The sequence below is a fragment of the Anomaloglossus baeobatrachus genome, chromosome 1, assembly GCF_048569485.1.
Source record: "Anomaloglossus baeobatrachus isolate aAnoBae1 chromosome 1, aAnoBae1.hap1, whole genome shotgun sequence".
Classification (NCBI taxonomy): domain Eukaryota; kingdom Metazoa; phylum Chordata; class Amphibia; order Anura; family Aromobatidae; genus Anomaloglossus; species Anomaloglossus baeobatrachus.
Window position 1 is genome coordinate 740,642,764 of NC_134353.1, and position 26,266 is coordinate 740,669,029.

At 51.0% G+C, this 26,266-nt stretch overlaps 1 protein-coding gene across 1 annotated transcript in view; it reads left to right on the forward strand.

The window, feature by feature from the left end:
* SBNO1 (strawberry notch homolog 1) overlaps positions 1 to 16,979 on the forward strand; it is a 196,503-nt gene extending 179,524 nt beyond the window's left edge. The window contains exons 29-31 of the mRNA XM_075322794.1: positions 13,095 to 13,171; positions 13,336 to 13,529; positions 15,505 to 16,979. Coding sequence (XP_075178909.1) covers positions 13,095 to 13,171; positions 13,336 to 13,529; positions 15,505 to 15,647 — 414 coding nt within the window. The 3' untranslated portion in view covers positions 15,648 to 16,979. The remainder of the gene's footprint in view (positions 1 to 13,094; positions 13,172 to 13,335; positions 13,530 to 15,504) is intronic.
* The last annotated feature ends 9,287 nt before the right edge of the window (positions 16,980 to 26,266 follow it).

Below are 26,266 nucleotides of genomic sequence, written 5' to 3' on the forward strand. Positions count from 1 at the left end.
ATCCTTCGGATTGAATTTACCTTAGACCATTTATAAGTTTCCTCCTTCCTGCTTTTGCACCAAAACTGAGGAGCCCGTGAGGCACGGGAGGGTGTATAGGCAGAGGGGAGGGGTTACACTTTTTAAAGTGTAATACTTTGTGTGGCCTCCGGAGGCAGAAGCTATACATCCAATTGTCTGGGTCTCCCAATAGGAGCTAGAAGAAAAGGAATTTACGGTAAGTAAACAAAATTCCCTTCTTACCGATGCTCCAAATCTGGTGCGCTTTGGTTGTAAATTAGTATGTGCATTTGTATTCTGTTTGGCAAATATCTCAAATTCTATTGTAATCCATTATTTTTATTTATTTTTTTAAAATATGCTAATAATGGTAATTCATAGCAGATTGGACCAGTTTAGCTGTGAACAAAACATGGACAACTCCCGAAAAATTCTTTTTCTTTGTCGCTCCATTGGGAGACCCAGACAATTGGGTGTATAGCTTCTGCCTCCGGAGGCCACACAAAGTATTACACTTTAAAAAGTGTAACCCCTCCCCTCTGCCTATACACCCTCCCGTGGATCACGGGCTCCTCAGTTTTATGCTTTGTGTGGAAGGAGGCACACATCCACTCATGCATTCTCATATTAGTTATGTCGGTTGGAAGAAAAGAGGGCCCCCACGGGGCCCTCGGCATGTTCCCTTCTCACCCCACTACGTCGGCGGTGTTAAGGTTGAGGTACCCATTGCGGGTACAAAGGCCGGAGCCTCATGCCGTCTCCTTCACCATCCCTTAGCGGCTCTGGGAGAAGTGGGATCCTGAACGGTCATCCGGTTGCTGGGACCGTGCTCCCTCCGCAGCCCCTGTGGGAATCTGCCGGACCGGAGTCTATTCAACCTCAGGGACCGGGCCCTGCAACTCTAAGGTACTCTGTGTCCCCATAGGGGACTGTGCAGGGAGCGCACCTTCTTCCCGGACGCTGCGGCAGCTGCTGATTTGAGAAGACCGGCGGACTTCCGCGCCGACCGTGCCTGCTTGTCGGGCGCGGTCTCAAATTTAGTCCCCGGCTGCATCGCGGCCTAGTCGCTAAAATCCCGCCCCCGGGCCTGCCTGTCAGGGGTAAGGGCGGGACTGCCGACCTGACGTCGGATGTGAGGGCTGGAGCATCCTGCATGTTTCCTCCCCCCTCACTGATCACTGTGGGGACTCCAGATTCCTGCACTTTCCTGGCGCCGCCCACGGCTCCACTCCTCCCCTGAGATCTCCGGCAGCCATTTTTTGGGCATTCTGCCGGTGGAGGATTCTCAGGAACAGCTCTGCAGCTCCGGGGGACCTAAGGCTGGGAATCTGGATGCACACACTCCGCTTGTTAGCGGTCGGTAAGCCACACCGGTCACCCGGTGCTGGTCCCCCCTAGGGTGCCGGAATAGATACATATTTATATATATATTTCTGTTCGGTCGGGCTGTATACCCTGTTTTCTTCGGCGCTCTATTGGGAGACCCAGACGATTGGGTGTATAGCACTGCCTCCGGAGGCCACACAAAGCAATTACACTAAAAAGTGTAAGGCCCCTCCCCTTCTGGCTATACACCCCCAGTGGGATCACTGGCTCACCAGTTTTTCTGCTTTGTGCGAAGGAGGTCAGACATCCACGCATAGCTCCACTGTTTGTAGTCAGCAGTAGCTGCTGGCTCTATCGGATGGAAGAAAAGAGGGCCCATATAGGGCCCCCAGCATGCTCCCTTCTCACCCGTGATGGTGCTTGTAAGGTTGAGGTACCTATTGCTGGTACGGAGGCTGGAGCCCACATGCTGTTTTCCTTCCACATCCCCCTGAGGGGCTCTGTGGAAGTGGGATCCTGCCGGCCCCCAAGCCCTGGGGCCGGGCTCCATCCACAGACCCATAGAACCTGCTGGATTGGGAGCGGGAGTGCCGTTCAGGGACATGGCCCTGCAACTTCAGGTACTCTGTGTCCCCGGCAGGCACGGACACTCTCAGGGCTTGCTGAGCGTTATAGTGCGCCGGGGACAGTGACGCTGTACGCTGGGGATTAGGTCACTGCAGCTTTGCTGAGTGACGATTGTGTGTTGGGAACTACTGCGCCGACCGCTCCTGGAGCGGCGGCGCAGCTGCGACTTGTAGTGCGCCGGGGGCTTGGCGCCGACCGCGCTTGTACGGCGGCGGCGTTTTTAACTTTAGCCCCCGGCTTCTGCGGCCTAGCGCCGCTTCGTTCCCGCCCCCACCCTGTCAATCAGGGTAGGGGAAAGACGCTGCTCAATGGCTGCGCCGAGGGCTGGAGCCTTATTTACATGCTCCAGCCCTCTCACTAGGCACAAGGGGAAGCAGACTTCCCGCTCTTCGTCGGTGTACGCCCAGGGCCCGCCCCCCCTCTCCACAAGGACGCCGGCAGCCATTACACATGCGATCTGGCTGGAAGGAGGCAGCAGGCTCTGGGAGACCCAGACTAGAGGGATTTCTGGCGACCACACACCGCTCCTAAGCGGGTGGTAAGCTGCACAGTAGTGCAGGCCCCACTAGTGCCTCAGTGATATATTAGTGTACTTCTTTATTGGTACCATATATATATATATATATATATTTATATAGTGCACTGTAAGGTCGCTTCTGGCTGGACACTCTGTACTGCTCTGAGGACACAGCAACATGTCATCCGCAAAACGCAAGGCTGCCAAGGCACGGGCTGTGTACACTGTTTGTACTGCATGTGGGGCTAATCTACCAGCAGGCTCCAATGATTCACATTGTGTGCAATGTTCAGTCCCAGTGGCACTTCGCCAGCCAGAGCCTATTGTGGTGGTAGCCCAGGCAGAGACGCCTGTGAACCCTGCCCCGGTGACGGGGACAGACTTTGCAGTGTTTGCTGATAAAATGTCTGAGGCTATGACAAGGATCCTGGAGACCTTGCAGGCCAGGCCAGTTCCTCAGACTATGGACACTGCTGTGGCTATGCTCACTGGTCCCCCTCAGTTGGAACTAATCCGTACTTCAAGGGGGTCTCAAGCATCACAGGCTGAAGTCTCTGACTCAGATGACAGTCCCAGGCAGCCTAAGCGTGCTCGCTGGGAAAGACCCTCGACGTCATCACACTGCTCAGGGTCTCAGCGAGAAGAGTCTCTCTGTGATGAGACTGAGGACGGTGATCAGGAGTCTAATCCTGAGGCCCCTCTCAATCTGGATGCCCCTGATGGTGACGCCATGGTTAATGACCTTATATCGGCGATTAATAGGCTGTTGGATATTTCTCCCCCAGCCCCTTCTGCAGAGGAGGCAGCTGCACAGCAGGAGAAGTTCCATTTCCTGTATCCCAAGCGTAAATTAAGTGCTTTTTTGGACCACTCTGACTTCAGAGAATCGATCCAAAAGCACGACGCTCATCCAGACAAGCGTTTCTCTAAACGTTCTAAGGATACCCGTTATCCTTTTCCCCCTGAAGTGGCCAAACGCTGGACCCAGTGCCCAAAGGTGGATCCCCCAATTTCCAAGCTGGCGGCTAGATCCATAGTCGCAGTAGAAGATGGCGCTTCACTTAAAGATGCCAATGACAGACAGATGGACCTTTGGTTGAAATCTGTCTATGAAGCTATCGGCGCGTCGTTTGCTCCAGCATTCGCGGCCGTGTGGGCACTACAGGCTATTTCAGCGGGTTTAGCACAGGTGGATGCTATCATGCATCCAGCAGTGCCACAGGTGGCGTCCCTAACTTCGCAAATGTCTGCGTTTGCGACCTATGCTATCAATGCTGTCCTAGAATCTACGAGCCGTACCTCTATGGCGGCCGCCAATTCTGTGGTTTTGCGCAGAGCCTTATGGTTAAAGGACTGGAAAGCAGATGCTGGTTCCAAAAAATGTTTAACCAGCTTGCCATTATCTAGAGACAGACTGTTTGGTGAGCCATTGGCTGAAATCATAAAACAGTCCAAGGGTAAGGACTCTTCCTTACCACAGCCCAGAGCAAGTAAACCTCAACAGAAAAAGTGGCAGTCGAGGTTTCGGTCCTTTCGAGGCTCGGGCAAGCCCCAATTCTCCTCGTCCAAAGGGACTCAGAAAGGACAAGGGAGCTCAGATTCCTGGCGGGCTCACTCACGCCCCAGGAAAGCAAACGGAGGAACCGCTTCCAAGGCGGCTACCTCATGACTTTCGGCCTCCTCCCTCCGCATCCTCGGTCGGTGGCAGGCTCTCCCGCTTTTGCGACATTTGGCTGTCACAGGTCAAGGACCGGTGGGTAACAGACATTTTGTCTCGCGGGTACAGAATCGAGTTCAGTTCTCGGCCTCCACTTCGGTTCTTCAGAACCTCCCCACACCCCAACCGAGCAGATGCCCTGCTGCAGGCGGTGGACTCTCTAAGAGCAGAAGGAGTCGTGATCCCTGTCCCCCCTCTGGAACGGGGCCGAGGATTTTACTCCAACCTCTTTGTGGTTCCAAAGAAGGACGGCTCCTTCCGTCCCGTTCTGGACCTAAAACTGCTCAACAAGCATGTGAACGCCAGGCGGTTCCGGATGGAATCCCTCCGCTCAGTCATTGCCTCAATGTCCCAAGGAGATTTCCTAGCGTCAATAGACATCAAAGATGCTTATCTTCACGTGCCGATTGCTACGGAGCACCAACGCTTTCTGCGCTTCGTGATAGGAGACGAACATCTTCAGTTCGTGGCTCTGCCATTTGGTCTGGCGACAGCCCCCCGGGTGTTCACCAAGATCATGGCAGCAGTGGTAGCAGTCTTGCACTCTCACGGACACTCTGTGATCCCTTACTTGGACGATCTATTGGTCAAGGCACCCTCTCAGGAGGCATGCCAACTCAGCCTGAATTTTGCACTGGAGACTCTCCAGGCGTTCGGGTGGATCATCAACTTCCCAAAGTCAAATCTGTCACCGACCCAATCACTAACGTATCTTGGCATGGAGTTTCATACCCTCTCAGCGATAGTGAAGCTTCCGCTGAGCAAGCAGAGGTCACTACAGACGGGGGTGCAGGCTCTCCTTCAGAGTCAGTCGCACTCCTTAAGACGCCTCATGCACTTCCTCGGGAAGATGGTGGCGGCAATGGAGGCGGTTCCGTTTGCGCAGTTTCATCTGCGTCCACTTCAATGGGACATTCTCCGCCAATGGGACGGGAAGTCAAAATCCCTGGACAGGAAAGTCTCCCTTTCCCAGACGGCCAAGGACTCTCTGCAGTGGTGGCTTCTTCCCACCTCATTATCACAGGGAAGATCCTTCCTACCACCGTCCTGGGCGGTGGTCACGACAGACGCGAGTCTGTCAGGGTGGGGAGCAGTGTTTCTTCACCACAGGGCTCAGGGTACGTGGACTCAGCAGGAGTCCAGCCTTCAGATCAATGTTCTGGAAATCAGAGCGGTGTTTCTTGCCCTGCTAGCCTTCCAGCAGTGGCTGGAAGGGAAGCAGATCCGAATTCAATCGGACAACTCCACAGCGGTGGCATACATCAATCACCAGGGCGGGACTCGCAGTCGGCAAGCCTTCCAGGAAGTCCGGCGCATTATGATGTGGGTGGAAGCCACGGCCTCCACCATATCCGCAGTTCACATCCCCGGCGTAGAAAACTGGGAAGCAGACTTCCTCAGTCGCCAGGGCATGGACGCAGGGGAATGGTCCCTTCACCCGGACGTGTTTCAGGAAATCTGTCGCCGATGGGGAAGGCCGGACGTCGATCTAATGGCGTCTCGGCACAACAACAAGGTCCCAACCTTCATGGCACGGTCTCGCGATCAAAGAGCTCTAGCAGCAGACGCCCTAGTGCAACATTGGTCGCAGTTCCGGCTCCCTTATGTGTTTCCACCTCTGGCACTCTTGCCCAGAGTGCTACGCAAGATCAGATCCGACTGCAGCCGCGTCATACTCGTCGCTCCAGACTGGCCGAGGAGGGCGTGGTATCCGGATCTGTGGCATCTCACGGTCGGCCAACCGTGGGCGCTGCCAGACCGACCAGACTTACTGTCCCAAGGGCCGTTTTTCCATCGGAATTCTGCGGCCCTCAACCTGACTGCGTGGCCATTGAGTCCTGGATCCTAGAGTCTTCAGGCTTATCCCAAGGGGTCATTGCCACCATGAGACAGGCTAGGAAGCCCACGTCTGCTAAGATCTACCACAGAACGTGGAGGATATTCTTATCCTGGTGCTCTGCTCAGGGAGTGTCTCCCTGGCCATTTGCATTACCTATCCTTCTTTCTTTCCTCCAATCTGGGTTAGAAAAAGGTTTGTCGCTCGGCTCCCTTAAAGGGCAAGTCTCGGCGCTATCTGTCTTTTTTCAGAAGCGTCTAGCACGACTTTCCAAGGTGCGCACGTTCCTGCAGGGGGTTTGTCATATCGTACCCCCGTACAAGCGACCGTTAGATCCATGGGATCTGAACAGGGTACTAGTTGCCCTCCAGAAGCCGCCCTTCGAGCCTCTGAGGGAGGTTTCACTTTCTAGGCTATCACAGAAAGTGGCTTTTCTGGTAGCGATCACATCTCTTCGGAGAGTGTCTGAGCTGGCAGCGCTGTCATCCAAGGCTCCCTTCCTGGTCTTCCACCAGGACAAGGTAGTGCTGCGCCCCATTCAGGAGTTTCTCCCGAAGGTGGTATCCTCTTTTCATCTTAATCAGGATATCTCTTTGCCTTCGTTTTGTCCTCATGCAGTTCATCGGTATGAGAAGGATTTACATTTGTTAGATCTGGTGAGAGCACTCAGAATCTACATTTCCCGCACAGCGCCCCTGCGCCGTTCGGATGCACTCTTTGTCCTTGTCGCTGGTAAGCGCAAGGGGTCGCAGGCTTCTAAGGCCACCCTGGCTCGATGGATCAAAGAACCAATTCTTGAAGCCTACCGTTCTGCGGGGCTTCAGGTTCCGTCAGGGCTAAAGGCCCATTCTACCAGAGCCGTGGGTGCGTCCTGGGCATTGCGACACCAGGCTACGGCTCAACAGGTGTGCCAGGCAGCTACCTGGTCGAGTCTGCACACTTTCACCAAACATTATCAGGTGCATACCTATGCTTCGGCGGACGCCAGCCTAGGTAGAAGAGTCCTGCAGGCGGCAGTTGCCTCCCCGTAGGGGAGGGCTGTCTTGCAGCTCTAACATGAGGTATTTCTTTACCCACCCAGGGACAGCTTTTGGACGTCCCAATCGTCTGGGTCTCCCAATAGAGCGCCGAAGAAGAAGGGAATTTTGTTACTTACCGTAAATTCCTTTTCTTCTAGCTCTTATTGGGAGACCCAGCACCCGCCCTGTTGTCCTTCGGGATTTTTGGTTTGTTTGCGGGTACACATGTTGTTCATGTTGAACGGTTTTCAGTTCTCCGATGTTTCTCGGAGTGAATTTGTTTAAACCAGTTATTGGCTTTCCTCCTTCTTGCTTTTGCACTAAAACTGGTGAGCCAGTGATCCCACTGGGGGTGTATAGCCAGAAGGGGAGGGGCCTTACACTTTTTAGTGTAATTGCTTTGTGTGGCCTCCGGAGGCAGTGCTATACACCCAATCGTCTGGGTCTCCCAATAAGAGCTAGAAGAAAAGGAATTTACGGTAAGTAACAAAATTCCCTTCTTTGCCCATATACACTCAGTGATCATTCTCCTGGGTGACAACAGCATGTCGTCCACAAGGAGCAAAGCTGTTAAGACACAGGGGTTTTTTGCAACCTGTACCTCTTGTGGGGCTATGTTACCTGCGGGTTCCACCTACCCTCACTGTGAGCAATGCTCGACCCCTGTTTCACTTGCTCAGCCGGAGCCTCGGTCACTTGTGGACCCCTCGGCTCATGTAGACCCCCCTGCTCCCCCTGTCCAGGCGGCAGGGACAGAGTTCTCTTTTGCTGAGAAACTCTCTGAGTCACTTTCACAATCCATGGCTCAGTCTATGGACAAATGGTCTGCCAAGCTGCTAGAAGCTTTGCAGTCCAGACCGGTCCTTACACAGGCCCCGGCCCCTGTTGGATCGTCACCTCCAGGCCCCTCTCGGTCCGAGCCGCAGCGCGCTCCCAGGTTGGGCCCTAGGTCCCACGCGGAGGACTCCTGCCAGGACCACAGTCCTAGACAGGCTAAGCGGGCTCGCTGGGAATCTTCCCCGACTTCTTCACGCTGCTCGGGTTCCCAGCTTGAGGACTCTAGAGGACGAGGCGGACGTCGCAGCTCAGGGTTCTGACCCTGACGTCGCCCTTAACATCGATACACCTGAGGGGGACGCATTAGTGAATGATCTTATCTCGTCCATCAACCAGGTGTTGGATCTCTCTCCCCCACCTCCTACTGTGGAGGAGTCGGCGCCTCAGCAGGAGAAACACCAGTTTCGATTCCCCAAACGTACACGTAGTGCGTTCTTCGATCACTCTAACTTCAGAGACGCTGTCCAGGAGCCCAGAGCAGTTCCGGACAAGCGCTTTACTAAGCGCCTCACTGACACGCGTTACCCCTTCCCCGCTGAAGTCATTAAGGGGTGGGCTCAATGTCCCAAGGTGGATCCTCCAGTCTCTAGATTGGCGGCTAGATCTGTGGTATCGGTGGCAGATGGCTCATCGCTAAAGGATGCCACTGACAGGCAGATAGAGCTCCTGGTGAAGTCCATCTCTGAGGCCACGGGCGCGTCTTTTGCCCCGGCCTTTGCAGCCGTGTGGGCACTCCAAGCTATCTCAGCTTGTCTGACCGAGATTAATGTTGTCACACGTAATTCTGCTCCGCAAGTTGCGTCTTTGACTTCTCAAGCGTCAGCTTTTTCTTCCTACGCCATGAGCGCAGTCCTAGACTTGGCTAGCCGTACAGCTGTGGCATCCGCTAACTCTGTGGCAGTCCGCAGGGCCATGTGGCTGCGCGAATGGAAGGCAGACTCTGCCTCCAAGAGGTTCTTAACCGGTTTGCCGTTTTCTGGCGAACGCTTGTTTGGCGAACGATTGGATGAGATTATTAAGGAATCCAAGGGAAAGGACTCCTCCTTACCCCAGTCCAGACCTAAGAGACCTCAACAACGGAAAATACAATCGAGGTTTCGGTCCTTTCGTCCCTCCGCCAAGCCCCAATCCTCTTCGTCCAGCAGGCAGGAGAAGGACCACCACGCATAGGAGTTCCTCTGGCCTAAGTCACGCCCCCAAAAGGCCGCAGGAGGCACTGCCTCCAAGGCGGCCTCCTCATGACTATCGGCATCCACTAACCGCATCCTCGGTCGGTGGCAGGCTCTCCCGCTTTGGTGGCCACATGTTCAAGACCGATGGGTGAGAGACATTCTGTCTCACGGTTACAGGATAGAGTTCAGCTCCCGTCCTGCGGCTCGTTTCTTCAGAACCTCTCTGCCCCCCGCTCAGGCCGACGCACTTTTTCAGGCGGTGGACGCTCTGAAGACAGAAGGAGTTGTGACCCCCGTTCCCCTTCAGGAACGTGGTCGCGGCTTTTACTCCAACTTGTTCGTGGTGCCAAAAAAGGACGGATCATTCCGTCCCGTTCTGGACCTCAAACTGCTCAACAGACACGTGAGGACCAGACTGTTTCGGATGGAATCTCTCCGCTCGGTCATCGCCTCGATGTCACAAGGAGACTTCCTAGCATCGATCGACATCAAAGATGCTTATCTCCACGTGCCGATCGCACCCGAACATCAACGCTTCTTGCGTTTCGCCATCAGGGACGAACACCTTCAGTTCGTGGCATTGCCTTTCGGCCTGGCGACAGCCCCACGGGTTTTCACCAAGGTCATGGCATCCGTCGTGGCGGTCCTACACTCTCAGGGCCACTCGGTGATTCCCTACCTAGACGATCTCCTAGTCAGGGCCCCTTCTCGGGTGGCGTGTCAACACAGCCTTACAGTCGCTCTGACGACTCTCCAGCAATTCGGGTGGATCATCAACTTCCCGAAATCCAAGTTGACACCGACCCAATCACTGACTTACCTCGGGATGGAGTTTCATACACAGTCAGCGGTAGTCAAGCTACCGCGAGACAAACAGCTTTCTCTGCAGGCAGGGGTGCAATCTCTTCTTCGGAATCAGTCACACCCCTTAAGGCGCCTCATGCACTTCCTGGGGAAGATGGTGGCAGCGATGGAGGCAGTGCCGTTCGCGCAATTCCATCTACGGCAGCTCCAATGGGACATTCTCCGCAAATGGGACAGGAGGTCGGCTTCCCTCGACAGGACCGTCTCTCTTTCCCTTGCAACCAAGACATCACTTCAGTGGTGGCTCCTTCCAAATTCTCTATCGCAGGGAAAATCCTTCCTACCCCCAACCTGGGCTGTGGTCACCACGGACGCGAGCCTGTCAGGGTGGGGAGCGGTTTTTCTCCACCACAGGGCTCAGGGAACCTGGACTCCGATAGTCTTCCCTTCAGATCAATGTTCTGGAAATAAGGGCAGTGTATCTAGCCCTATTAGCTTTCCAGCGGTGGCTGGAGGGCAGGCAGATCCGTATCCAGTCGGACAACGCCACTGCCGTTGCATACATCAACCACCAAGGCGGCACTCGCAGTCGTCAAGCCTTCCAGGAAGTCCGGCGGATTCTGCAGTGGGTGGAAGCCACAGCCTCCACCATCTCCGCAGTTCACATCCCGGGCGTAGAAAACTGGGAAGCAGATTTTCTCAGTCGTCAGGGCATGGATGCGGGGGAATGGTCTCTGCACCCAGAAGTGTTTCGAGAGATCTGTCGCCGCTGGGGAACGCCGGACGTCGATCTCATGGCGTCACGGCACAACAACAAAGTCCCGGCATTCATGGCACGGTCTCAGGATCACAGAGCTCTGGCGGCGGACGCGTTAGTTCAGGACTGGTCGCAGTTCCGACTGCCTTATGTGTTTCCTCCTCTGGCGATGCTGCCCAGAGTGTTACGCAAGATCAGGTCCGACTGCCGTCGCGCCATTCTCGTCGCTCCAGACTGGCCGAGGCGGTCGTGGTACCCGGATCTGTGGCATCTCACGGTGGGTCAGCCGTGGGCGCTTCCAGACCGCCCAGACTTGCTGTCACAAGGGCCATTTTTCCATCTGAATTCTGTGGCCCTCAACCTGACTGTGTGGCCATTGAGTCCTGGCTCCTAGCGTCTTCAGGATTATCTCAGGATGTCATTGCCACCATGAGACAGGCCAGGAAGCCAACGTCCGCCAAGATCTATTACAGGTCTTGGCAAATCTTCTAATCCTGGTGCTCTGATAACGGTTTCTCTCCATGGCCGTTTGCCTTACCCACTTTTCTTTCATTCCTCCAATCCGGAATGGTCAAGGGTTTGTCACTCGGCTCGCTCAAGGGTCAAGTGTCGGCGCTCTCCGTATTTTTTCAAAAGCGTCTAGCCAGGCTTCCGCAGGTCCGCACGTTCCTGCAGGGAGTTTGCCACATAGTCCCACCTTATAAGCGTCCGCTGGAACCCTGGGATCTTAACAGGGTGCTAACGGCTCTTCAGAAACCACCTTTCGAGCCGCTGCGGGATGTCTCTTTATCACGTCTTTCGCAGAAGGTGGCCTTTCTAGTGGCAGTTACATCACTCCGGAGAGTGTCTGAGCTTGCAGCGCTATCATGCAAAGCCCCCTTCCTGGTTTTTCACCAGGATAAGGTGGTTCTGCGTCCGGTTCCGGAATTTCTCCCTAAGGTGGTATCTCCTTTTCATCTCAATCAGGATATCTCCTTACCTTCATTTTGCCCTAATCCAATTCACCAATGTGAAAAGGATTTGCACTCTTTGGATCTGGTGAGAGCACTCCGGCTCTACGTGTCTCGCACGGCGCCCCTGCGTCGTTCAGATGCGCTTTTTGTCCTTTGTCGCTGGCCAGCGTAAGGGTTCGCAGGCTTCCAAGTCAACCTTGGCTCGGTGGATCAAGGAACCGATTCTCGAAGCCTACCGCTCTTCTGGGCTTCCGCTTCCTTCAAGGCTGAAAGCCCATTCTACCAGAGCCGTGGGTGTGTCCTGGGCATTGCGGCATCGGGCTACGGCTCAGCAGGTGTGTCAGGCAGCGACATGGTCTAGTCTGCACACTTTAACGAAACACTATCAGGTGCATACCTATGCTTCGGCAGACGCCAGTCTAGGTAGGCGAGTCCTTCAGGCGGCGGTTGCCCACCTGTAAGAGGAGGGCCGTTTCGGCTCTTTTTATTGAGGTATTCTTTTACCCACCCAGGGACTGCTTTTGGACGTCCCAATTGTCTGGGTCTCCCAATGGAGCGACAAAGAAGGGAATTTTGTTTACTTACCGTAAATTCCTTTTCTTCTAGCTCCTATTGGGAGACCCAGCACCCGCCCCTGTTTCCCTTCGGGCTGTTGTTCTTTTGTGTACACATGTTGTTCATGTTGAATTGTTCTTTTGGTTCATGGTTCAGTTCTCCGAACATCCTTCGGATTGAATTTACCCTAGACCAATTTATAAGTTTTCTCCTTCCTGCTTTTGCACCAAAACTGAGGAGCCCGTGATCCACGGGAGGGTGTATAGGCAGAGGGGAGGGGTTACACTTTTTAAAGTGTAAGGGTATGTGCGCACGTTGCTTTTTACCTGCTTTTTACCTGCTTTTTTGCTGCTTTTTCTTCTGCGCTGTTTAATGCCAAAATGGATGTGTTCTTCTATTCAAGCAAAGTCTATGGGAATTTGGGTTTCTTGTTCACACTATGTTGTTCAAAATGCTGCCTTTTTGTGGCAGAACTTTGGTCAAAAACTCAGCTTTTCAAAGAAGCAACATGTCAATTGTTTTTGCCATTTGGGTTTTGCACTGCAAAGCTGAGTTTTTGACCAAAGTTCTGCCACAAAAAGGCAGCATTTTGAACAACATAGTGTGAACAAGAAACCCAAATTCCCATAGACTTTGCTTGAATAGAAGAACACATCCATTTTGGCATTAAACAGCGCAGAAGAAAAAGCTGCAAAAAAAGCAGGTAAAAAGCAACGTGCGCACATACCCTAATACTTTGTGTGGCCTCCGGAGGCAGAAGCTATACACCCAATTGTCTGGGTCTCCCAATAGGAGCTAGAAGAAAAGGAATTTACGGTAAGTAAACAAAATTCCCTTCTTTTTATGTATTTTTAGCGGGCATGTTGGATAGGCTGAAATGTTTACATGTTAGGATTCTTGTAAGTTTCCTAGCAATTGTCATGTTCACAAGTAATGTCAAGGTTTTAAATGTTGGCTTTTCTTGTATTGTCAGGTAACATCTGATGATGCCTTTTCACACTGGAAAGAACAGTACACCTCATCTGCTGATATATGTACCCATGCTTATTGGTGAGTAGGTTATAGTAATTACCACTTACAGAACAACATTTACACCTTCGAATAAACTGGTTGTTTTCATGGTGCAGTCAGCACAGCAGTGCAACTTCCCTACCAATAGAGAATTGTGTGTATGTATATATGTGTAACTGTTTTTAAAACTGTTTTCTCTGCAGGAGAGGCAATTGTAAAAAGGCAAGCTTGGGACTGGTGTGTGAGATCGGCCTACGCTGTCGGACATATTATGTTCTCTGTGGTTCTGTTCTAAGTGTTTGGACTAAAGTGGAAGGAGTTCTTGCGTCAGTTAGTGGCACAAATGTGAAAATGCAAATAGTTCGATTACGAACTGAAGACGGGCAAAGAATTGTTGGTAAGTAAACCTGTAGGGGATGCAGAAGTTGTCATTCAACAACATTCTCAGCATGCAGCATAATATCTAACTGGTGTTTATTCCCAGGATACAATTTGGTTACATTGTTGCTTCCCCCCCCCCCCCCTCACATGAATAATTCTTGAAATAGCATTTCCATTTTCTAATCTGATGGCATAGCCCCTCAAATGTTGCTGTACTACAAAAAATACAAATTTTATGCACAAAGACACCTTATTGTAACTTTAAAGTTATCAGAAATAAAGTTTGCTTACAAATAACTTACTGAAGCAAACACCTTATGACAATCAATTGACTTCTCAAAAACTGATAGTGAAGCAATATACTCAGTGTTAAATGCGAAGGTTTCTTATTTGTTTTCCACTACAAGGACAACCTGGTCTGATTCCACACATGTCCACCAGGTAAAATAATAAAAAAAAGCCTATACTCCCCTCCTGTGCCTGGATGTTTCCATCAATGTCCAGCCTTGCGATGCCAGGGCTCATGTGAGGTTGTGATGCCCCTGAAATTTAAGTTCCTGATTGCAACCCCTTTGGTTTTTGTGCAAGATCAGAAAACATTTTTGCTTTCTCTTAGTAAAAGCACCATTGTCTGTAGACTCCTGTATTGGTGCCCTGGGACAATGCTACATTCTGAGTAGTCTGGTTGATCATGTTTGTCTGCCTAGTTTCTTTCACTGTATACTGACAGGCTATTAACCAGTCACCGACATTAAATGTACTGCGGCAGCGAGTTTTGAGCATGTCAGCTGATTTGAACAGCTGACGTGTGGCTATCGGGCACGAGGGGATCTGCTATCCACTCATGAATATTAACCCCCTGCACCGCGCTGTCAAAAGGGGACAGTTATGTGTACATCCCAGTCGCGGTAAGCACTCACATGCCTGGCTCCATTGGAAGTCACATGACGTGATCATGTGAATCCGATGGTAGCACAGGGTCATGTGATGACTTCTGTAGCTATCATGAGTCAGTTCCTCTTACAGCTGGCAGAGGGCCGTGTGTGAGAGGAGAGCAGCTTTTCTGCTTATCAGAGCAATGCTGCTGTGATCTACAGAAAAGAATGACCGATCAGACTGCTGATCGTTCTAGTCCCCTAGGGGGACTAGTAAAGTTAAAAATAATAATAAACCTAAAAGTTCAAATCACCCCCCCCCATTCGCCCCATTGAAACTTAAATGGTTAAAAAAAAATACCCATTTGGTATCGCCGCGTTCAGAAATGCCCGATCTATCAAAATTTAAAATCAATTAATCTGATTGGTAAACGGCGTAGCAGTAAATAAAATTTAAACGTTAAAATTATGTTTTTTGGTCGCCGCAAAATGCAGTAACAGGCGATCAAAATATAGCATCGGTGCAAAAAATGGTATCATTAAAAACATCAGCTTGAGACTCAAAAAATAAGCAGTCACTGAGCCATAGATCCCGAAAAAATGAGAACGCTACAGTTTTCGGAAAATGGTGCAAAAAGTGTCTGAATTTTTTTAAACCCCTTGGGTAACAGTAAACTTATATATGTTTTGGTGTCTACAAACTCATTACCGACCTCAGGCATCGCATCGACACATCAGTTTTACCATATAGTGAACACTGAATAAAATATCCCAAAAATAATAGTGCAATTGCACTTGTTTTGCAATTTTTCCGCACTTGGAATTTTTTTGTCGTTTTGCAGTACACTAAATGGTTTTATTTAAAAGTACAACTCGTCCCACAAAAAATAAGCCATCATATGGCTAGATTGACGGGAAAATAAAGTTACGACTCTCGGAAGAAGGGGAGCAAAAAAAAGAAACGGAAATTTGCCCAGGTGTGAAAGGGTTAAAGTTTTTTTTAAAGGTGTTTTTTGTATGTTTGATTGTAATTAACTTCTCTTCACTTTCCTATATGAAATTGTCAAAAGTGGAGATCTAGTCATTAACCTTTTAAAATCTGCTTTCTCTTTGCAGGGCTAATCATTCCAGCAAATTGTGTATCATCACTCATCACCCTGTTATCGACTTCAGACCAGTCTCAGCAGATTGCGGTACAACAGCAACAGATGTGGCAGCAACTTCATCCTCAGAGTATCAGCAATTTCAGCACCCCGTAAATATCTGCCAAGCAGAAACCTGGACTTAGTAGTGACAAACTGTGGAAACCATTACAGTGCGTATGGATCAGGGACAGATTCCAAAGAGTTCATCTACAAAGAAGTAGACTGAATACCAGGACTTGATGTACACCAAGAGATCTTTGTGGCAATCTGCAAGTTCCTTTAGAATGGCACATACTAGTTTTGTTTTTTTTTTTTAATTGTTTTTTTTTCCATTGTTGGTGCTTTCCGTCAGCTCCACCTTTCATAGTCCTTATTTAATTTTGTGGGTTGTTTTTTTGTTTGTTACCCCCTAGAACACTTTCCTTCCTCCTTGTGACATGGAGGCAGAGATGCACTGCTTTGTTTCTTTCCTTTCCCATATAGTGCTCAGGGTCTTATTTGGTAATCAATAATTTTTAAAGGGGAGTTTTCCACAAGTGCATGTACATGGAGTGTATGATGCATAGACAAATATATGTATATAAAAGGTTTTCCTAACTTGTGTAATAAAGATGCATGCATTCATAAATGCACTGTATTTAAAAGGATATATTTGTGTTCCTCCTTCACATTGGTTAATGCAGCGAATGTCTTTGACAGCATGAATACAAAGACTTAGGCAATCCATAGGTAACAATCAGTTCCCGGTCTCTACTTAGCCCTTTTTTCATTTTTACATAGTATTTTAAATTTAATTATTTAAGTTGAGTACATTTTCTTCTGTGTATGATGCTATTTCAACACATGCTCTTAAAAATTGTGATGAAAAGTGTAATTTTAAGTGTAAAAAAAGGACATTTTCTAATGTGCTGCAGCAAAGGGCTTGTGCCTATTGCATTTCTTTTTCCCCTTTTGACATATAAAAAATGGGAACAATTCAATTCCATTTTTCTTTTTTTTTTTTTTTTTTTTCTTTTTTTGTTTTTTCCTTTTAACAAATTGCTTTATTGTAATTTAATGAAAACAAATTTGGTAAAATAAGGCACATCTTGAATGGTACACTTGCGTAGATCACTCAAGGCTCCCTGCTGTGTGGTGTTTTGCCTTCTCTGTAACTTGAATACAATTTACTATGTTGTAAGACATTGTAGAGTTTCTTGAGCTGTTTAAAATTGTAATGTACAAATGTGAATAGTTATCTATAATATCGGTAAGATTTTTTTTTTTTTTTTTTTTTGCCTTCAATTGTTCATGTTTATAAGAAAGTGAAAAGGACAATGTTTGTCATTTCTTGCTTGCACAGGTTGCACTATTGAACGTTTTGAGACTGTATAAACCTGTTTGGGGAAATAATATCCTATGAGGTAATTATACCTTAGAGGGAGCAAATAAAATTCATTGTACTAACATAGACTTATCGTGGTGATTTACATATTTAATTATTGCTAATTTACTAGTGTTTATATTCCACATTGCTTGTCTCTTTTCTCATGGTTGTAATGCTTTTATATAGATACTAGAAGGTGGTCCGATTCTAACGTATCTTGTAGTATAGTACGTGTATGTAGGTTAGCAGATTGAATAATAAGGTAATGAATGGACTGGATGGGTTAGGTTTAATTTAGTATTCTTGTATCGTAATTGTTTTTGGTTTTAAAATGACAAACTACAGAAGGAACAGTTTTAATAGATGAGTCTAATGTTCAATGATGTCCATGGCTTGTAATGAAAGAAGGCCATGAACCGTGTAAAAATATGCTGATGCTGTGATGTGGCCCAATGCTGGTATGTGCCCCCATCGTGGTGCAGCCACCATCCTGACATGTGCCCCCATCCTGCGGGGTAATGTGTGCGGGGGGCGGAGTGCAGGGTGGGTTTTGCCGAGCGGGGCCATGGCGCTGAGGACATCAGTGCCAAGACTGCATGGCTGGGGACAGGCGACTATCCAGGTAGGTGTGTGTGTGTGTGTGTGTGTGTGTGTTCAGTGTATACATGCGGAGTGTGGGGGGGCGAAGCCGAGCGGGGTAATGTGCGTGGGAGGGGTGGAGCCAAGCGAGGTAATGTGTTGTGGGAGAGGTGGAGCCGAGCGGGGCCATGGCGCTGAGGACTTCAGTGCCGGGGACAGGTGACTATCCAAGTGTGTATGTGTGTGTATGTGTTCAGTGTATACATGCGGGGGGCGGAGCCGAGCGGGGTAATGTGTGCGAGCGTGGCCATGGCGCTGAGGACGTCAGTGCTGGGCACTGCATGGCTTGGGACAGGTGACTATTTGTGTGTGTGTGTGTTCGTTCAGTGTATACATGCGGAGTGCTAAGGCTCCCTGCACACAACCAGGCTACACATCGAGTTACTAAGCAAAGCGCTTTGCTTGGTTACCCGATATTTACCTTGGTTACCAGCATACACCGCTTAGCGCTGGCTCCTTGCACACGTAGCCAGGGTAAATATCTGGTAACTAAGCAAAGCACTTTGCTTAGTAACCCGATGTGTACCCTGGTTACGTGTGTAGGGAACCTTAGCTGAGCCGTTGGTCGCAGGCTCTTTAGCGCACGCGCTGTGGCGACGGTTGTCACTGTAATGGCGTCATTTTGGACAGACACACTATAGATGTGTATAGTTTAACACTGAGAAGACTAAACCTTAACCCCTTAACGACCCATGACGTACTGGGTACGTCATGGATCGTGTGCCGTTAAGCCCCGCCCCCTGCCGCGGGCAGGCGGTGGCGATCCACGCACATACCTGCTGTTTTCAACAGCTGACATGTGCCTGCTAGCCGCGAGTAGAATCGCTTCCACCCGCGGCCATTAACCCATTACATCCGCTGCCAAAATCTGGCAGCGATATGTATATGCGCGCCGCCATGAAAGTCACTTACCCCGCCCCCACCGGAAGTCACGTTACATGATCACGTGACTTGCGGTGGTTGCCATGGTAGCACAGGGTCATGTGATGACGCCTGTAGCTAACATGACTCACTTCATCTCAATGCCGGAATACAGCCGGCATTGAAAGTAAAGCACCAAATCTGCAGTTCTCAGCTCTGTAGCTGAGATCTGCAGATAGTGCTGAGCGATCGGATTGCTGATCGCTATAGACCCCTAGGGGGACTAGTAAAATAAAAAAAGTAAAAAAAAAAAAAAAAAAATTTTAAAAAAAACCTAAGTTCAAATCACCCCCCTTTCACCCCACTGAAAATTAGAGGGTTAAAAAAATATACATATTTGGTATCGCCGCGTTCATAAATACCCGATCTATCAAAATATAAAATCAATTAATCTGATCAGTAAATGGCGTAGCGGCAAAAAAATTCCAAACGCCAAAATTACGTTTTTTGGTTGCCGCAAATTTGGCTCAAAATGCAATAATAGGTGATCAAAACGTAGCATCTGCGCAAAAATAGTACCGTTAAAAACGACAGGTCGAGACGCAAAAAATAAGCAATCACTGAGCCTCAGATCCCGAAAAATGAGAACGCTACGGGTTTTGGAAAATGGCGCAAAACGTTCGCCACTTTTTTTGGACAAGCTTGTGAATTTTTTTTTAACCCCTTAGACACAAGCAAACCTATACATGTTTGGTGTCTACAAACGCGCACTGACCTGAGGCATCACATAGATACATCAGTTTAACCATATAGTGAACACAGTGAGTAAAATTTCCCAAAAACTATTGTATGATCACACTTTTTTTTTGCAATTTTTCCGCACTTGGAATTTTTTTGCCGTTTTCCAGTACACTATATGGTAAAACTTATGGTTTCATTTAAAAGTACAACTTGTCCTGCAAAAACCAAGCCCTTAAATGCAAAGATTGATGGAAAAATAAAAAAGTTACGGCTCTCGGAAGAAGGGGAGCAAAAAACAAAAACGGAAAGTGACCCGGGGGCTGAAGGGGTTGAAGGGAAGGTGTCGTCAAAATTCAATAACTGAAAAATGTAATGTTTCAATGTTTTGTTTAAATATTTTGTTTTTAATTGAGCAAAATATAAAAAAAAATAAAATTTTTTATATTTCTGACGCCTGATTGGGGGGACACAGGACCATGGGGACACAGGACCATGGGTGTTATGCTGCCTATCCATAGGAGGACACTAAGTAGATGCAAAAGCATAGCTCCTCCTCTGCAGTATACACCCCTGGCCGGGCCAGGCAAGCTCAGTTTTAGCTTGGTGTCTGTAGGAGGCACATCTTTCAAGGTTTTGTTATTTTTTTTTGAGTGCGACTGTTTCCTTTTGCGACCGATCTCCCAATACCATTAATGGGCGGGAATGCGGAGTGCTGCCTCCACGTACCCCCTCCTGCGACGCTGGATTTTGGGCTGCATCTCACTGGACGACGGGTCCCACAGGCACCGATTTTTCCAGAGCCCAGGGCAGAAGCACAATTCCTCAGCCCCTCTTTGCAGGCTCTGAGTTGAACATTGCACTGTGTGACCGGACGGCAAGCTGACTCGATTTCCACTGCCTGGACTGAAGCAGTGTTTAAGGTGAGATCCCCCCCCTGACTGGTTTCCCAGACAAAGGGAGAAAAGACGGTGCAGAAAGTCCCTTCCTGATTGCAAGGAGGAGAGCCCCAGGAATCCTGAACAGTGTTTAATTCTTTTCCTAGCTGCGTGCTGGCTGGAGGGGGGGGGGGACCTGGTGCAGGCTATACAATGTCGTCCTCCACACCCTTCTGGGTCCCTGGACGGAACGCAGCCTGAGGATACCCCTAAGGAGGATCCTTCTGAGGTAATCCGGGCACATGCTTCACCGATTGCAGGGATCAGGAAAAGAGCACACTGCCAGGTGTCTCCAGCACTCTCTCATGGCCCCCATGACTCTCCCTCGGGAGCACACAGGGCAGGCTCTCCCACACGCTCCACGGCTTCTGAAGAGCTGGAGGAGGGAGAATGCTGTTTGTACTAGGAGGATTCCTTGGTTTCATCCTCCCCAGATGATGAAACTGCAATAGACTCCCTTATAGCAGCAGTCAACCAAACACTGCATGTGGAGGATCCCCCATCCACTACCACTGACCTTGTGGTCTCCTTTAAGAGGGCAAGGAAACCCCAAAAGGTTTTCGCTGATAACCCAGAGTTTCAGGATATCCTCACAAAGCAAAGGGAGAAGCCTAACAGGCGCTTCGGTAACCAAAAACTTATGGAGTCCCGGTAACCTTTTGCCTTGTCCCTAAGGTCTGGGCCGATCCGGTCTCCCGCCTTGCCACAAAGATGCTCCTGTCTTTACCCGATGGTTCCTCCATCAAGAACCCGACAGACAGGTGGAGCACCTCGCCCGCTCTGCTTTTTAGGCTGCGGGTTCCTCCCTCTCGCCCTCCTTTGCCTCTGTGTGGGTCGCAAAGGCGATCTCGGTCTGGGCAGAATCCCTTTACACTTCGCTTGAGGAATCCCAGTTCCCTCATACCTTCACAGAGGTAACAGCTCAAATTGCCGCTGCGGCGGAGTACCTCATGCAGGCCTCCATGGACGCTGCTACCTGCGCAGCGTTTGCCGCCTCAAATACCATAGCCATAGCCATCCGTAGAGCTCTCTGGCGCTGATAATGGCGAGCGGACTCTGCCTCCAAGAAGTCTCACGGGCCTTACCTTTTTTCCAGACCGATTGTTTGGCGAACGTCTGGACAAGCTCATTTCTGACGCCACGGGAGGAAAGAGTACCTCCTTCCCCCAGCTGAAGTCCAGGACGACCTTCACCAGACGTCCACAGTCCTCGTTCTGCTCCTTCGGAACTCATATGGTTGGTCGGCATCATGCTGTCCCCACCGCCAGCCGCGGACTATGCAGGGACCGACCACCTCAGCTCTCCCCGAAACCCACTTCGTCATGACGGCCTAGACCGAAACAGTCCAGGACTAGGGAGACTCGTCCACGACGTTTTCTTCCCTTATGACTCCTTCGGCGCCCAGGAAGACACACTCCTTGTAGGAGGTCGACTGCGGCTCTTTTCAACACATCTGGGCTGCCGCCTCAGACGACAAATGGGTGCGAGACCTTGTGTCTTCCGGTTACCAGGACCCGACCCCCGAGTCTGTTCTTTCTCTCAAACCCCCCAAAGACTCAAACGACGCAAAGCCTTTCTTTGTCGCTCCATTGGGAGACCCAGACAATTGGGTGTATAGCTACTGCCTCCGGAGGCCACACAAAGTATTACACTCAAAAGTGTAAACCCCTCCCCTCTGCTATACACCCTCCCGTGCATCACGGGCTCCTCAGTTTTTATGCTTTGTGCGAAGGAGGCTGACATCCACGCATAGCTCCACATCTTAGTCAGCAGCAGCTGCTGACTAGGTCGGATGGAAGAAAAGAGGGCCCATATCAGGGCCCCCAGCATGCTCCCTTCTCACCCCACTCTTGGCGGTGTTGTTAAGGTTGAGGTACCCATTGCGGGTACATAGGCAGGAGCCACATGCTGTTTTCCTTCCCCATCCCTTGATGGGCTCTGGGTGAAGTGGGATCCTAATCGGTCTCCAGGCACTGGGACCGTGCTCCCTCCGCAGCCCCTGGGGAACTTGCTGGACAGGAGCCGGGTATCATCAGGGACATGGCCCTGCTACTGTGAGGTACTCTGTGTCCCCGTGGGGACCGCGCATGGAGCGCTTGTGCCATACACACTGCAGCACTGCTGGGTGTGTTAGTGCGCCGGGGACTACCGCGCCGGCCGTGCTTATTTGCCGGGGAAGGGCGGGACGCTGCACAGGACGGCAGCACTGAGGGCTGGAGCATACTCTGTATCCTCCTCCCCCCTCACTCAGCACAGTGGGGCACTAGATTCCCGCACTTTCTAGGGCACGCCCACGGCCCCCTCCTCCCCACAGAACGCCGGCAGCCATTACTGTCAGCACTTCTGACGCTGGAGAGGAGAGACAACATCAGGGGGGCCCGGGCACGGATTCTGGTGATCACACAACCGCTGTGAGCGGTCGGTAAGCAGCACCTGAGGTGCTGGCCCCACTGAGTGCCGAAGTGTACATATATATATATACTTGTTGTATGGTCGCACTGTTGATTTTTGGCTACTCCTAGAGAAGCCTTACAGTCCAGCCCCGGGCACTGTTCAATCATTATACCACCCCCGGACCTGCCAGTCAGGAGGAAGGGTGGGACAGTCGGGCTGACGCCGACAGTGAGGGCCGGAGCACACTTCGCTGTCCTCCGCCCCCCTCACTAATCACGCTACGGAACTGATCCCCTCAAGGACTCAGTGTCCCCTTGGGGAAGGCGCAGAGAGCAGCTTCGCCTCAGACTTGGCGACTACCGCGCCGACCGCGCCTGCTGGCCGGCCGCGGTCGGTAACTTTAGTTCCCGGCTTTTGCGGCCTAGCGCCTTAAACTCCCGTCCCTGGCCCTGCCAGTCAGGGAGAAGGGCGGGACGGTCAGTCGGAGGCTAGCAGTGACGGCTGGAGCACACTTGGCTGTCCTCCGCCTCCCTCACGTTTCGCTCAGGGCACCAGATTCTCGCACTTTTGGGGTTATGCCCACGGCTCCCCCCTCCACTGTACACGCCGACAGCCATGTTTTCAGCAGCACACTGCTTCAGGGTCGGTACACCAGGGGGCTTCTTCTCGATGCTGGGCCCCCTAGAGTGATGAACTGTATATGTGATACACTGTATATATGGCTATATAATGTTTGAATGCAGTTTCACTGGTTGAGCTTCGCCGGCGTTCCCTGTCCAGGCGGCAGGGACAGAGTTACAGCTTTGCTGAGAAACTCTCTGGGTCATTTTCACTATCCATGTCTCAGGCTATGGACAAATGGTCGGCTAAGAGACTAGGAGTTTGCAGTCCAGACCGGCCCCTTACACAGGCCCCGGGCACTGCGGGATCGCCCCAGGCCTCCCTCGGTCTGCGACGAAGCGTGTTCCTGGGGTGGCCTCTAGTTATTACGTGGTAAACTCCAGCACGAACCGCAGTCCCAGTCCGGCTAAGCAGCCTTGCTTGGAATCTTCCCTGACTTCTAGGGTCTCAGCTTGAGGACCCTCTAGAGGATGGGGCGGAGGTCGCAACCCAGGACTCAGTCCGGACGTGGCTCTCAAGGCTTCACAGATTCTGTCCAGAAGCACACCTTCCCGGACAAGCGTTTTACTGAACGCCTTATAACACACGTTGTCCCTTCCCCTCTGACGTTGTTAAGGTTTCGGCTCAGTGTCATAAGGTGCCCGCCAGTCTCGCACTGGCGGCTAGATCAGTAGTAGCAGTGGCTGGCGGGTCCACGCTCAAGAATGCCACGGACAGACAGATAGAACTCCTAATGGGATCCATCTATGAAGCCATAGGCGCGTCCGTTGCCCCAGCCTCTGCAGGGGTGGGCACTCCAGGCTATCTCAGCTGCTCTGTCTCAGATCATTGCGGTCATCCTGTGCTCCGCAATTAGCGTCTTTGACGTCTCAGGCGGTGGTATTTTCATCCTCCGCCGTGCACAGAGAACCTTTTCTGCATGGCGGTCCAGGTCAGGGGAGTGGTCCCCACATGTCCAAGACCGATGTAGGAGACATTCTGTCTTACGGTCACAGGATAGAGCTCAGTTCTCGTCCTCCGACTCGTTGCTTCACAGCATCTCCGTCCCCCGAGCGAGCCAATGCACGTTTCCAGTTGGGGAACACTCCGAAGGCAGGAGGAGTTGCGATCCTCGTTCCCCTTCAAGAACGTAGTCGCGGCTTTTTACTCCAGCTTGTTCGTGGTACCAGATAGGACGGATCACTCCGCCCCGTTCTGGACTTCACACGGCTCAACGGACTGAGAACCTGACGGTTCCGGATGGAATCTCTCCGCTTGCCATCACCTTTGATGGCCCAAGGAGGTTTCCTAACATCAATCGACATCAGGGATGCTTATTTCCACGTGCCGATTGTACCAGAATATCAGCGCTTCCTGCGCTTCGCCATAGGGAACGAATACCTTCAGTTCGTGGCACTAACTTTCGGCCTGGTGACAGCCCTACGGGCCTTCACCAAGGTCATGACAACGGTGGTAGCGGTCCTACTCTCTCAGGCAATCTGCTGGTCAAGGCCCCCTCTCGGATGGCATGCCAACACAGACTGAACATTGCTCTAGAGACTCTCCAGAGATTCGGGTGGTTCATCAATTTTTCCTAAAGTCAAAATTGACACCGGCCCAATCACTGACATATCTCGGCATGGAGTTTTCATACTCTCTCAGCGATAGTGAAGCTTCCGCTGGACAAACAGCGTTCACTACAGACAGGGGTGCAATCGTTCCTTCGAGCCCAGTCACACCCTTGAGGCGCCTCATGCACTTCCTAGAGAAGTTGGTGGCAGCAATAGAGGCAGCTCCATTTGCGCAGATTCATCTGCGCCCACTTTAATGGGACTTTCTCCGTAAATGGGACAGCAAATCGACGTCCCTCGACAAGAACGTTGCTCCTTCTCGGGCAGCCATGGCCTCCCTTCTGTGGTGGCTTCTTCCCACTCTTGTCGAAGGAAAAATCCTTCCTGCCCACATCCTGGGCTGTGGTCACGGCGGACGCGAGTCTGTCAGGGAGTCTTCCTCCACCACAGGGCTCAGGGTACATGGACTCAGCAGAGTCCTCCCTCCAGATCAATGTTCTGGAGATAAGGGCAGTGTTCTAGCCCTAATAGCGTTCCAGCCATGGCTGGAAGGCAGGCAGATCCGAATTCAGTCGGACAACGCCACGGCGGTGGCATACATCAACCACCAAGGCGGCACAAGCAGTCGGCAAGACTTCCAGCAAGTCCGGCGGATTCTGCTGTGGGTGGAAGCCACAGCCTCCACCATCTCCGCAGTTCACATCCCGGGCGTAGAAAACTGGGAAGCAGACTTTCTCAGTCGCCAGGGCATGGACGCAGGGAAATGGTCTCTTCGACCGGACGTGTTTCAAGAGATTGTTGCCGCTGGGGGAGGCCGGACGTCGACCTATTGGCGTCCCGGCACAACAACAAGGTCCCGGCATGCAGGGCACGTTCTCAAGATCACAGAGCTCTGGCGGCAGACGCATTCTGAATTCTGCGGCCCTCAACCTGACTGCGTAGCCATTGAGTACTGGATCCTAGCGTCTTCAGGGTTATCTCAAGAGGTCATTGCCACTATGAGACAGGCCAAGAAACCAACGTCCGCCAAGATCTACCACAGGACGTGGAAGATCTTCTTATCCTGGTGCTCTGATCAGAGATTTACTCTCTGGCCATTCGCCTTGCCCACTTCTGTCCTTCCTTCAATCCGGAATGGAAAAGGGATTGTCTCTCGGTTCCCTTAAGGGACAAGTTTCGGCGCTTTCTGTGTTTGTTTCAAAAGCGTCTAGCCAAACTCCCTCAGGTACGCACGTTCCTGCAGGGGGTTTGCCACATAGTCCCTCCTTACAAGCGTCGGCTAGAACCCTGGGATCGGAACAGGGTGATACCGGCTCTTCAGAATCCACCCTTCGAGCCAATGAGGGATATTCTCTTTCACGCCTTTCGCAGAGGGTGGTCTTCCTAGTGGCAGTCACGTCACTCCGCAGAGTGTCTGACATAGCAGCGCTGTCATGTAAAGTCCCCCTTCCTGGTGGTATCCTCTGTTCATCTCAATCAGGATATCTTCTTACCTTCTTTTTGTCTCATCCGGTTCACCAACGTGAAAAGGATTTGCACTTGTTAGGTCTGGTGAGAGCACTCAGACTCTACATTTCTTGTACGGCGCCCCTGCGCCGCTCGGATGCGCTCTTGTCCTTGTCGCTG